The sequence below is a fragment of the Peromyscus leucopus genome, chromosome 10 (assembly GCF_004664715.2).
Source record: "Peromyscus leucopus breed LL Stock chromosome 10, UCI_PerLeu_2.1, whole genome shotgun sequence".
NCBI lineage: Eukaryota > Metazoa > Chordata > Mammalia > Rodentia > Cricetidae > Peromyscus > Peromyscus leucopus.
In genome coordinates, this window is record NC_051071.1 from 91,546,525 (window position 1) to 91,560,588 (window position 14,064).

The 14,064-nt window shown below is 39.0% G+C and overlaps 1 protein-coding gene across 2 annotated transcripts in view; it reads right to left on the bottom strand.

The window, feature by feature from the left end:
- The window catches only part of Hfm1 (helicase for meiosis 1), an 89,164-nt gene that overhangs the window by 51,306 nt on the left and 23,794 nt on the right, over window positions 1-14,064 (bottom strand). For both annotated transcript variants that reach the window (XM_037209270.1, XM_028867366.2), the window contains exons 7-17: window positions 13,264-13,334; window positions 12,663-12,795; window positions 11,668-11,819; window positions 10,861-10,938; window positions 10,495-10,650; window positions 5,475-5,675; window positions 5,304-5,392; window positions 2,796-2,839; window positions 2,288-2,389; window positions 1,778-1,923; window positions 309-403 (exon numbers count right to left, since the gene is read on the bottom strand). In XM_037209270.1, the coding sequence (XP_037065165.1) occupies window positions 309-403; window positions 1,778-1,923; window positions 2,288-2,389; window positions 2,796-2,839; window positions 5,304-5,392; window positions 5,475-5,675; window positions 10,495-10,650; window positions 10,861-10,938; window positions 11,668-11,819; window positions 12,663-12,795; window positions 13,264-13,334 (1,267 nt within the window). The remainder of the gene's footprint in view (window positions 1-308; window positions 404-1,777; window positions 1,924-2,287; window positions 2,390-2,795; window positions 2,840-5,303; window positions 5,393-5,474; window positions 5,676-10,494; window positions 10,651-10,860; window positions 10,939-11,667; window positions 11,820-12,662; window positions 12,796-13,263; window positions 13,335-14,064) is intronic.

Consider the following 14,064-nt stretch of genomic DNA (forward strand, 5'->3'; position numbering starts at 1 on the left):
GATTACATGATTACGCTGTGCAGACTGCGTGACCACACTGCACATGGATTATAGGACGCCAGGCCCTGGAGTGACTAAGCATCCTGCCTGACTGCTGACAGCACAGGAGCAGTCATGTGACTCCAGAAGTGGCCAGGATTAATACCAAGCACCATCACCAAGTAAAACTGTTGTCTTTAAATAAATCTATTTAATTCCTAAAATGACAAATGCTTTATAGAAAATCTCCAAACCAAACTTCCTTCCCACATATTAAGGAAAAAACAACAAGCAATATTAGTTTTTCTCTTTGAGCTGTTCTTTGTTACCTGCTTTCTACAGTGTCGTTGCAAGCTAACATCTGAATGTACTTCTCTCTCGTACTTAATCGGGTCATAATAACGGCAGTAGCTGTAGTGTCAAACTGGAAGGTAACCAAAGCACAGAGATTAGCAGAGCCCAGACCACATTACAGGGGCAACCCTTGCCTCAGAACCTTCAGTTCACACTGAATGGTTCTTTGTCTTAAATAGTGGGCCAAGCGGACTAAAAACTGCTTCTGAATTTTAATATTAACAAAAAGTTTCATTTAAAAAATTCTCAAGAGTATAACTGTAAATATCACTTTTGCTTCATATAACATAATTTTGACGATGTTAATGTCAAATCTTCTAAACTGAATTAAAAACTTACGACTTAGTGTAGTTTCCATAAATGCTGGCTAGTTTTATGTCAACTTGACACAAGTTAAAGTCATCTGAGAGGAGGGAGTCTCAGCTGGGAAAATGCCTCCATCAGACCGGGCTGTAGGCAATCCTGCAGGGCATTTTCTTAATTGGTGATTGATGTAGAAGAATCTAGCCCATTTTGAGTGGGGCCATCCCAGGGCTGTGGCGGTCCTGGGTTCTATAAGGAAGCAGGCTGAGCAAACCAGTAAGCAGCACTCTCCACAGCCTCTGCATCAGCTCCTGCCTCCAGGATCCTGTCCTGCTGAGTTCCTGTCCTGACTCCTGATGATAGACCTTGATGTGGAATGTACCACAAATAAGTCCTTTCCTCACCAAGTTGCTTTTGGTCATGGTGTTTTATCACAGCAACAGAAACCCTAACTAGGACACCACATAATTTGATATATTTAATTTATCCTCTAAAATTAAAAACTTGTGTGACATAACATACTTTGAAAATGATTTTTTTCCTGAATTTTCTCTTAGTATCTAAATGAATGACTCCCTCATTCAAACACTTGTCAGACATATTTTGAGAAAGATATGGGCTGACTTTTAATTGTAACATTAGTGCTACAACCCTGGGATGTTACATGTTCCATAATGCACAACAACCCTTTTCAATGAAAAACTGCTCATCCAAAATGGCAAGACTAGACATGTGGCATATGCCAGCAATGTTAGTATTTAGGAGGCAAAAATAGAAAGATGGCAACTTCAAGTTCAGCCTAGGCTACATATAGAGATCCAGTTTCTAAAATAAACACACATAAAAATGACAAAACATATCTATTCAGAATAAAAATAAGATGAAAAATCCCTTTAAAATTCCTTTACCAGTACACTTATTTACACATCCACCCTTTCATTCAGAGAGTAGTTGGAATGGGAAGAGTACATTATACTCTTATAATCTCAGTTAGTGAGTCTTGTCTATGTTTATTCCTCCATTAAAGCTGATTTTTAAATGACATTATTTTTCAATCTCATTATAAAAAGCAAATTAAAAACACACAAGCCCTTTCTTGGCTACATTTAGAATGTTCAAATGAAAAGCCATTGTCCCTCACCTGAGGTCTGCCGGCTCTCCCGATCATCTGCAGAATGTCCGTCTCGCTGTACTCCTCAAACATGCCTCCACTGTAGTGCATTGTGGACTTTATCACTACCAGGTGAGCCGGCAGGTTCACTCCCATAGCCAGAGTACTGGTAGTGACTGCCAGAGTGAAGAATAATCAAGCCATATAACTTTATTATCCTGGGAAGACATTTGCTTATAAAAGATATAGTGATCTAAATGGAATAAAACCTTTAAGAAATTTAGAAAAAGGAATAGCAGACTTTATAATCTAAAATAATAGTGTACCTTAAAAATAAAATAGCTAATAAGATCTTTTCAAATTGTACTAAGTTGAATGAAATGATAAAGAATTAAACTTTGCCAAAGAATTTAGTATAATACATATATTCACAATTCTTTTTTAGATCTTGAAGAAATGAATCAGAATACTTAAGCTTTTTTCTCTTAAAAATAAATTTCCAAAATACTTTAATATACACAAGAACTATGTTTTACTTACAAAGAACTGGGAGATCTCCAGAAGTAAAGAGTCCTTCAACCAGTTTCCTATCTGAGAGCTCCATCCCAGCATGGTGGTAACCAACACCACACACCAAGACATCTACAGCAGGGATACACCACCTGTCAGCCACTGCTACCCAGGATGATGACCAACACCACACACCAAGACATCTACAGCAGGGATACACCACCTGTCAGCCATTGCTACCCAGGATGATGACCAACACCACACACTAAAACCTGTCAGCCCCTGTTACTACTTCATCATCCATCCCAGCATGATGATAACCAGCACCCACACCAAGACATCTTCCACAGGAATACACCACCTGTCAACGAGTGCTGCCACTCCACCAGCACGGACCCTCCTGTCTATATTTACACAGGCTATTCAAAAGTTTTCTCTAGACTGGAGACGTGGTACTGTGGTAGAATGTTTGGCTTGGCATGCCTGAGGCTCCAAGTTCAGTTTCCAGAACAAAAAAGAAAATTGTCTTTAAACCTACCTTTTAATTTTGAATCCCTTATAGAATATGCAGACTTCTGTAACCTATTAAATATAAAATTAATAAGCTATACCCTGTAACATCAGGAAATTCTGAAATAGTTTATTTTAAAAATAAAGAAATCTTCACAATGCCATTATCTGAAAGCTATCTTTAAAAACAAACAAACAGAAAACCACAAGCTCTGACAGGTTTTATTAAAGGAAAACTTTCCCCATATCCTTTCTATGAGTCTGTCCTGGCATGCTTCCAACAGTAAGGGACTGCCCTGGGCAGGGGCAGCTACTCTGTAGCAGTGGAAGTCCTGCAGCTGTCTTAAAGGCAGGGACTGGCTCAGGGAGAAGTGGGGGAGGGGAGGCAGGGGTGTGGGGAGAGACAGAAACAGAGCACACCATATGAAATGCCCTTACAAATACGTGCCAACAGGGATAGCACAGGATATCTAGCTCTCCCATTCAGAATGTATTAGCTGTTAACATTTAAGCTCACTTCTCAAGCACAAATTTAGAAAAACGAACATCTCATTTTCCACACATGGTTACTGTGTGCACGGAGTCAGAACTAGAAAGCTAGCCCATAATTTGTCTAGTAGTGCTTTTAAGAAATAAGGAGTTTCAAGCCCGTCCTGGTGACAGCGCGGAAGATGGAGGCGGAGGCCTGCATGTACAAGCAGTGCCCGTCCACGCTGCAAAATAAAAGCGAAGGCAGGGCCGGAGGCAGTCAGGAGTAACGCCTTGCCTTCCACACACGGCCCACCTGACTTCAATTCCCACTGTCAACTTTTAATATACTACATCACTAGTAAGTGAAACAACTTTGTATTGCATTGTACGTTTCTCCCTGCCACTGGCATCTATTCATAAAGACATTTTTACTTTGTAAAGAAAATAAGTTAAAGGGGAGAAGGAAGTTCTGAAAGAGCTTTGATAACTTTGGAAAGGATCTGGGTACTCTCAGGGATGTAGACAGTTGGTAAGCTTGGTTCTTAAGTATGTGTAAGAAAACCATGTTGTTTTCTATTTTCTTATTGCAGATATGAAACTATGAGGTATAATTTTCTCATAGTCATAATACTCTTTAAGGATTCACAACAAAATGAACAGTAGGCAAAAAGACATGCCATGTAACTAGTAACATAAACTGTCTACACACAGGAACTTTAGAAATGTTGCCTTCTGTGATTATCAAATTACGATAAGGTAGTTTATTCTCATACTGAGTCCTAGTGAAGATACTGAAGCTAACTGATGCCAAGAATGGTGGTATACGCCTGTAATTCCAGCACTCGGGACACAGAGGCAAGATTGCAAATTTGAGGCCAGCCAGGGCTACCTAGTCAGACTCTGTTTCAAAAATAAATCATTGAAGCTGGAGGCTGAGTATATAACTCCTGACAGCCTGCTTGCATGTATGAACAAGGCCCTAGGTTTCATCTACAGTGCTGAAAAAAATTAATGCAAAAAAGAAAGAAAAGAGAAAGTGACATGAATTGAAGTTGAGAGAAACAATGTGCCCGATGGCACACAGGTGGACAGTGGAGTGCTGTAACTTAAATCTGTCTCTAGTGTCACACTACTCCAGTTCTGGCATTTCATTGCTGACAAAACGTCAAAACTATAAAAAGAAATAAAGATTAAAAAGTGGTGGGATCTGGGTGGGTGGTGGCACATGCCTTTAGTCTCAGCACTCGGGAGGCAGAGAGACAGGAGGATCTCAGCAAGTTCAAGGCCAGCCTGGTCTACAGAGTGAGTTTCAGGACAGCCAGAGCTGTTACACAGAGAAACTCTGTCTCAGAAAACCAAAAAAAAAAAAAAAAAAAAAGAAGGAAGGAAAGAAGGAAGAAAGAAAGGGATGGGAAGTGAAGAAAAGATCAAAAGGAACTTTCCTTAGGGGATGAGGTGAGAAGTGAGAATGGGAAGAGGAATTAAAATACTGCATACACTTCTGTTCAAGGAAAAGATTATCTGAAACAAAGGAACAAAGGAATCCACTGTGTACAGCAGACAGACAGGAGGCACGTGACATGTGACCTGGCACTAAGGGAGCCTACAGCCTGTGTATTTCACCTCACAGCAGTTAGTGTTTGCCTGAGAGGACAAGAGTCTATGCAAATGAATCTCCCATAGCACAAGAATTCCACACATCTTCCAAAACTGCTTTCAGAATTAGTCTGCGAGCAAGGAGACAAGGTTCTTAGTGGTCAGGTCATACTTCTGACTACAGGTGACATTGCACAGCTTGGTCACTGTGTTCACGCCCAACAAGCAAAGGGCTCCGAACTACTGACAACTCCTTATGGCCTCCTCTCCTGTACCTATACCTATAATTCCACTTTTACATTTCCTCAGCCGACCCGTAAAGCCGCCGCTGTTTTCATTGTACAGGTAACAAGCTAGGCTTGAAGCTGTCCAGTAACCTGCCCAAGGCTAGGGGAGGAGGCACTTTCTCATTTCACCCAACTGGTCCCCAAAAGTACGCCTACTCTCGAGAAGAAGTTAGAGCACATACCTCAGTTTCTGGTCCACTGTGATAATAAATTTAGCATCTTTTACAAGAACAGAAGCAGCCTGCTGCACACCTTTCCTTGTGGCACAAAACTGAAAAGGAATTAGTGAACTCTGTATCAATCAGGTTAAAAACGGAACACCACACACAAAGCCAGCAACTAATAACCCTTACCACAAGTGTGGGCTTCTGATCCGAGTATGTTCGTATAACACTGTACACTTTATAGTTGAGGGCTAAGTCAAACTTGAATTCAGTTTGGTTACTACTACAGGGGAAACCCAGGACCACTTTCTGAAGTTTCACAGGTCTATGGCTCTCATCCATTTTCAGACATACAGCAGGTCTCTCGCCATCCGAAAGCCATTCTGCGATCTGAGAAAAACAGACGCGTGTGCGTTACATTCTTTTCTAGTGAAGTTCTATAGCTAAAAACACAATTCTAGACCACGTTCAAGTCAAGTTCTGAGAGTGTTTAATCAAAGCATCTTTTTCAACATTACAGATTTCACTGACACTGCTCTATAGATATGTTAGTAAATGCTACCAGTACTAGTGTTTCAAGACCATAAACACTTTCTCGTGGTAAATTCTGACTAGTTATTAGTATTTTGTTTGACATTCCCGCATTAGAGCCCAAACTAGAATTAAAATCAATTTGGTCATAAAAATCAAAGTTCCCATGGCACCACAGTGCTGGTTATTGTTCAGAACTATTCCTGGAAATGACGGAAACATTTGCACTTCCCTAAACACTAGCAGCATAGTAGCAGAGGTTGGTCTTCTAACCAAAGAACAAATAAGCTTTTTTAAAAATAAATAAATAGTAAGTTAAAAATAAATAAATGGTAAAAATTATTTATTTATTTATTTATTTATTTATTTATTTATTTATTTATTTATTTATTTGTGTGTGTGTGTGTATATCTGCTATGAGTGTGTGGGTTCCTGAGGGGGCCAGAAAAGAACATCAGATCCCTTGGAGCTGGAGTCAGTGAGGTTCCCAACCTGAGTGCTATGACTCAACTGTGGTCCTCTGAAGATCAGCAAGTGCTCTTAACCTCTGACCCATTTCTCCAGACCCCAAATAAACTCTTGAGAGATGGTAGCAATTCAGACCCAGTATTAGAATTACTAACCAGTGCCTGATTCTGTGGTAAGAGGTCCTCATCCTTCCTTGCTCTAGTTAGTAACTGGGCTCCAGGCCTTGCCATGAAACTGCCTCTTGTCGGGGAAAGGTTTCTTGTTGGACAGGCAGGAATATGGAAATAGTTGCAAGATTATTATGGGACAGGATCTGAACACACAGGAATTTGCATTTCTAGCGGGGTGGAGTGGTTGGCCAAGAATAAGGATTATTATTTTAGAGGAATATTGAGGGAAAGGACAAGAAAAACAAAAAGAAACCAGTGTTCACAGATCCAGTGATTATCACAATGAAGAAAGTTTCAATAATGTGATGGTATTTTTATAAGAATTGCTGTAAACCAGTAAAATGAAAAAAGAAAAGGGCATCACTGACTTGGTTAAAAAAATTTATGTAGTTGACAAATATATTAAAATACTCTAGTCAGTAAAAAAAATCAGTGAAGTAAAAATCTTTAAAATAAGTATGTACATTTGAGAAAAATTTATTACTATAAAAATAATTTCAAAGCCAGGTGGTGGTGGTGGTGGCGGCGGCGGCGGCGGCGGCAGCGCACGCCTTTAATCCCAGCACTCGGGAGGCAGAGGCAAGAGGATCTCTGTGAGTTCGAGGCCAGCCTGGTCTCCAAAGCGAGTTCCAGGAAAGGCGCAAAGCTACACAGAGAAACCCTGTCTCGAAAAACCAAAAAAAAAAAAAAAATAATAATAATAATAATAATAATTTCATTATTTTGTTATCTAATGTTAGGATACAAAAAAATGGCTGCTAACAGGGAATAGAGAAATGACTTCTTAAATAAACGAATATAACTTTTATTGAAGGCAGTGTCCCCTGAAGGTTTAAACTAGCATTTCACTTACTTCATAGTATGCTAAGAAAATGAGTATGAATATTTTCAAAGATATATTAACTTCAGCACTGTTTATAACAGAGAAATGGAAATAACACTATATTATGAGATTAGATAAAAACAAACTACAAAAAGTAAAGAATATTTGATAACATGGAAATTCTTACAGGTAAAACAACAAAAAATATGTATGATTCCACGCTGCTATGGTTAAGATGTACTTTGTAAATGTCTCCCAAGGGTTTATATGCTAGAACCTGGTCCCAGTGTAGCAACAATGCAGAGGGAATCTTTCAAGAACAGAATCTAGTGCAAGGTGAGCATGTCATGGAGGACGCTGCCCCTGGAGGAGAGTAACACTGGCCTTACAGAGTAGGTTTCTTGAGAGTGGGTTGTTAGAAAAGGGTGAGTCTGGGTAGGTCTGGTGCTGCAGGCCTGCAATCCCAGCTCTGATAAAACCTGGACTTTTTAATTTGGCCTGATCTGATTTACTGCATTGGCAGAGAGGTTTAATGTCGAGGTACAGAAACTTTTCATCTGGTGCAGTGGCCCCTGGCCACGTGGGAAAACCACTCCACTACTTACACATCTCTCTGCCAGACCAGATCGGCTCTCAGCCTGGAGAGTTGCCCCTTCTAAGTCGCTGCCTTTAGGGGTCCAGGACGCTCCTCCTCCCAATTTTGGGGTACCCTTGCCAAGACGTGGCTGCGCCTGGGACATCCCACCTGTTCCCACTCAATGCGATCCTCCCTGGATGTCTGGGATGCTGGGACATCCAGGCCTTGGATCTTCCTCTACACAACCCAGAAGCCTATCCCAACCAACACATTGCACTTTTGACTTCAGGTCTGGAAAAGGCTTGTGAACCGTTGCTTACGGGTTAAGTTTGATCCCCAATGGCTACAAAACTTATCCAAAGTAGCTCCCTCATCCAGGTTTGGGAGCACTGCACTCCTGTCCCCTCCCCGTCTCACTGCCCCTTCTCTCTGGAGCTGCCCTCTCCAGACCTCACCCAAAGAAAGCCGACCAAGCAGCAGTCCTCCCCCAGAGGGTATTTAAGGTCTGCCCTACAGCCTTCCCCTAGTGGTTCCCCTCCTAGCTTCTCCTCTTTCCCAGGACTGCCCGGGAATGTTTTGCTCAGATTAAACCTGGACTTATTAATTTGGCCTGATTTGATTGACTGCATCGGTGGAGAGGCTTAATAACGAGGTACAGAAACTTTTCAATAAGAATGAGTTTTATGGCCTAGAAATAATGCTCAAGATTTAGGGAGAAAGGGTCTGGGATAAGCAAAACAAATCCTGGGGGATATGGGCGGAACCTGGCTCAACAGATAACAAAGAATCACCAGGTTATAAACTCCATTCTTCTAAAGCATTCCTGGAGAAACAGCTAAGCAGCTCATTCCTTTGAAGAGAGAATCTGTGTGCTTAACTTTTCCTGGCTTCTCCAGTGCTTGTCTCTGTGCACAGGAATTTTTGCCATCTATACCTTGTCTATATGTTTAAAAGAATAAAAATTCTATATTGTTCTTGAACATGAACAAAACCAGTTGTAATTTTAGAAGAAATTTAGAGATAAAAACAAAATTTGTTATTGAAACAGACAATATAGCAACTATTTACAAAAATAATTTCTAAGTAGTACCAAAAAACAAATAAACAGGCTGACAAGTAAACAGGAGTGAGGAAGAATAAGACTATATATTTGTTTTTAAGAAGTTTGCTTAGGGGCTTGAGAGATGGCTCACAGGTTCAGAGCACTGGCTGGTCCTCTGGAGGACCTGGGTTCAATTCCCAGCAACTCAACTCACAAGCATCTGTAACTCCAGGTCTCATTTTTTTTTTCTTTCCTGAGACAGGGTTTCTCATTGTAACAGCCCTAGCTGTCCTAGAACTCACTCTGTGGACCAGGCTGGCTTGGAGCTCACAGAGATTCACCTGCCTCTGCCTCCTGAGTGCTGGGATTAAAGGCGTGCACCACCATTGCCTAGTGTAACTCCAATTCTAAATGATCCAACACCTTCTGACCTCCAAGAGCACCAAGCACATATAAACATATATGCAGGCAAAACACTCATATATGGATAATAAAATAAAAGAAAAAGAAGTTTGCTTAGGGATTAAAGAAAAAGTCATATATTATTACAGAAAGTATAATACTCCAAACAACTGTCGGCCTGCACATTCATGTCCCAATAACCATGAAATCATCCTTATGGTTATACTAAGGACAAGTCCACATACCTGCATTTTAGAAATAGTCACTAGTGCTTACCACAATACAGACACACAGAACTGAGGGAAAGTGGGTGGTCACCCCAGCCACTGTTTGGTTTTCTCCACCACACTGTTATACAATTAAGAGTCAGCTCATCTAGCAGGCGGCGGTACACCTTTGGACACAGCACTGGGGAGGCAGAGGCAAGGCAGAGCTCCATGAGTTCAAGGCCAGCCTGGTCTACAGGAGTTACAGGACAGCCAGAGCAGTTACACAGAGAAACTCTGTCTCAAAAACCAATAAATAAGAGTCAGCAGTGGTATTGTGTTCCCCGAAATACTGGGGTCAGAGACAGGGGTAGCACACGCCTTTAATCTTAGCATTCCAGAGGCAGAAATCCATGTGTTCAAGCATACAGCTAAGCGTGGTGACTCATCGAGCCTTTAATCCCAGGGAGTGGTGGTAGAAAGCAGAAAGGTATATAAGGTGTGAGGACCGGAAACTAGAAGTATTTGGCCTGGTTAAGCATTTGGCTGATTAAGCTTTCAGGCTTTGGAGCAGCACAGTTCAGCTGAGATTCATTGGGATGAGGACACAGAAGCTTCCAGTCTGAGGAAACAAGACCAGCTGAGAAGTTGGCCAGGTGAGGTTAGCTGTGGATTGTTCTGTCTCTCTGATCTTCCAGTTCACCCCAATACCTAGCTCAGGTTTGATTTTATTAATAAGAACTTTTACGATTCATGCTACAGTCAGCTCATCCAATGATCATGACACATTACTAACTAAGTAACAAAGTGTCTGAAATAAGTGAAAACTATGAATTTTAAATAAAAGCAAATAGCAGAAATCTAGCACTAACTTTCTACATATACTAAATTTATTAAGTGACTGATAGAAAATGCCTTCTTCTCTGAGATCAAATTGATTAAACAGTCCATAAATAATAAAAAATCAAGCAAGTGAAGATTGTGACTTACATCCTCAGTATTGGGAATTGTTGCAGATACAGCTACAAATCTCATAGGAACAGGGCTGGCATTTTTTAAGGCCCTGGATAAAGACTGTACAGTTTTCATTCTGCTAACTACAACCTCAAGAGTTGGACCACGGTTTTCATCTTTTATAATATGCACCTAGGTAAGAAATCAAGAGAGAATCATTAGGTATAAAACAAAAAATCTATTTAATCAATTAAAATATACAACATTAATATTTTTACTTAGAAAAATAAGCATTTTCCAATTTGAAAGACTAAAAACATTATTTTACTTAAAATGTCATTTCTTTCCATCCATTTTAAATATCATTTTGTGTCTGTCTCTGAAGGTGAATGCCTTCATTACCTCATCAATGAGAAACAGTCGAACCAGCTGGACTAAAGAGTTGTCTCTCCACTTCCTAGTCATGGTGTCCCACTTTTCCTACAGGAAAAAATGCAAGTGGTTTATTCTACTAAGGAATCACAAGCATTGTTTAAGATACTGATAAACCTTATCAGACCTGTTACAAACAAGGGCAACATTTCAGTTGATTCTTTAAAATCTCCCCGAAGAGTTGAGGATTAAAAGTTACTTAAATGATTTTAGGAGTCCTAAAACACAAGGTCTTCAATCTTTGAAATAATCACAAGTCAAAATTGAATCACACTCTTCATGTTTGATGTGTGTGGACGTTCTGCTTGCATTTGTGTCTGTGCAACATCTGCACATAGGTCCTGTGAAGACCAGAAAAGGACATCACATCTCCTGAGACTGGGGGGTGCTGGGAATCAAACTCAGGTCCTCCAGAAGAGTAACCCAGCCTCTTAACCACTGGACCATCTCTCCAGCCCACTAATTATATACTTTAAGCCCTATCAAGGCATCACTTCTATAACATATGCTTGGACAAATGAATATAAGGAAAAAACATGGTTATAGATTGTCCACAATTACAAACTGGTTTGTTTTACTCGTTGTTCATATATGTGATAATTTCTCTTCCACTTTTTTATCTATGGATATTCTCTCCATATCCTGAATAATAGTACTTTTATGGTAATTAGTTTACATTGCAAATACATGCCTGTACTTTGTATTTTTCTAACGATCTTTCTTAATGAAGATAAACAAATATTTTCAAGTAAATAATGAAACATAAATAATACTTACTGGAGTTGTCATAATTATATTGGCATGCTGGATCTCAAATAGGTCATCCATTACTGTATCTCCAGTAAGTTCTTTACAACTCAAGCCTATTGGTCCAAATTTTTCTTTCCAATCATCAAACCGCTGACTACAAAGGGCTTTTATTGGTGCCACTAAAAGAATATATTTATTTTAAACACCAGTGTAATTTTAAAATTGTTTTCTCAAGGTCTAGTTAATAAAATTAGTCTAAAAACACATGCTTATTGCTGTGTAATACTGATAAAGTGAAAGCTAAAAATACAAACATAGGGAGCTATTAAAGCAGTCACCAGGAAGAACTAAAAACTGAAACGGAAGTGATTGCTGAGGGAATCTAAAAACGGGGAGAGATGGAACAAGTGATTATTGATTTTTTCATAAGAAGTCTTTTGTGATTAGTCATTTCTTTTAAACTGTGTACATACAGCACTTCATGGAGTTTTATGAAATATACATCCCAAAAAATGAGAACAGATGTTTCTATGTAAAATTCTAGAATTGTAAAATATATGATTATTTGTTCATTTTGACTGTCCTCTTTTTTTAAATGTAAAGTTCAAATCCTTAATTCAAATACATTATTTTCTATTTACAACTCTGGGAAAATGTGTTTCAAATTTAATGTAACAGATGAAACCAATTGTGGCATGTCTTTACTACACTGCACAGAGGGCTAGGGTTACAGCTAAGTGGTGGAGCTCTCACCTAGTGTATGCAAGGCCCTCCCAGAGCTCAGTGTCTAGCACCACATACACACATGAGCAAAAACGGGAGACTGTAGGTTAGTAGTGCTCGGTGGCATAGTACTTGTCTATAGGTTCTGTCACAGCACCACAACTAAATAAATTAATAATGTTTTTAATGTATGAGCTACCAAGCTACCAAATAATAATCTCTGCTCTGAATTTAATTGACTTCATGTCTGCTTCGCTCTTTGACTACACTTAATCAACATTTTTACAATATATACTTACTGTAAACAATTTTCATGTTGAGCCATGGCAATGGTACTTCCATTAACAATCTTGTTATCGCAAGTTCAAACACTACAGTTTTCCCAGAACCAGTGGGGGCACAAATCACAAAATTCCTATCTGTGTAAAGAAGCTAAGAGATAAAAAGTCAACTGATTATTAATATATAGAATTTTTATATACATTCTCAATTTTCTAGAAAATGTACTTTAAGAAGATTGGGGGGGGGTGGAGAGATGGCTCAGAGGTTAAGAGCACTTCTTGCTCTTCCTAAAGGTCCTGAGTTCAATTCCCAGCACCCACATGGTGACTCACAACCATCTGTAATGAGATCTGGTGCCCTCTTCTGGCCTGCAGGGATACATGCAGACAGAACACTGTATACATAATAAATAAATCTTTAAAAAAAAAAAGATTAGGAATATAGCTTCAAATGTGTTTACCTCTACAATTCCTAAGTGCAGCCCTGCTCTAGACATTTCAACCTGAATAACAACACATTTTGTCATATTATACTATTTTGTCAAAATGAATGCTAGATCTAAGAGAAAATTATCCTTTACCCTTAAAAGAACTTCTTATAAATTTATAAGATACTTACATCATCAAAGGCTTTGGATTGTATGTAGTTGAAGTAAGGGAATTCTTTGAATATACTTCTAAATTTTGCCGCTTAGAATAACATTAAGGAGTTAAATGTTTCAGAATTTTAAAAAATGTTTACTTTTAATTTAAAAATTCAGTTTTAATTCTATTGACTCTCACAGTATCCAACGATAAGGTTGTAACATTTGCTATTTTAGCATCTAAGAACTAATGGAAGGGAGCTGGAGGGATGACCAGGCAGTTAAGAACACTTGTTCTTGCAGAGACCCTGGGTTTGAGTCCTAGCACCTCCACGGTGGTTCATACAAGGTACACAGAATCTGATGCCTTCTCCTGCCATTGTCAGGCACCAGGTATACATGTGGTACAACATACACACATGCAGGCAAAACACACATACAAATAAAATACAATTTTTTTAAATAAAAAAGATAATGGAAATGATTCTACTCTGCTTCCACATTCCTTATTCTAAAAATAACTGATAAAATCTCTGTGGGAAAACAAAGTTACATAAGGAATATAACTTGCAAGTTAAATATGATGAAGGAGATCTGAATATATAGAGACATGCCTAAGAGCTATTTTTAGTCTGTTTTTCTTACTTGTCTTGACTAAGACATTTTCATATTGTCTTTAACTTTCAAATTTTCACTTATTAACTGATTTTGACAGTTTCATTTCATTAATAGAAGTGTTCTTCTCGTCAGTTAATCTTGAATCTCTGCATTTTTAAATATTATTTGTGTTGTTTAATTATCAGCATATTTGCTCAGTAAAATGAACTTGGATTATA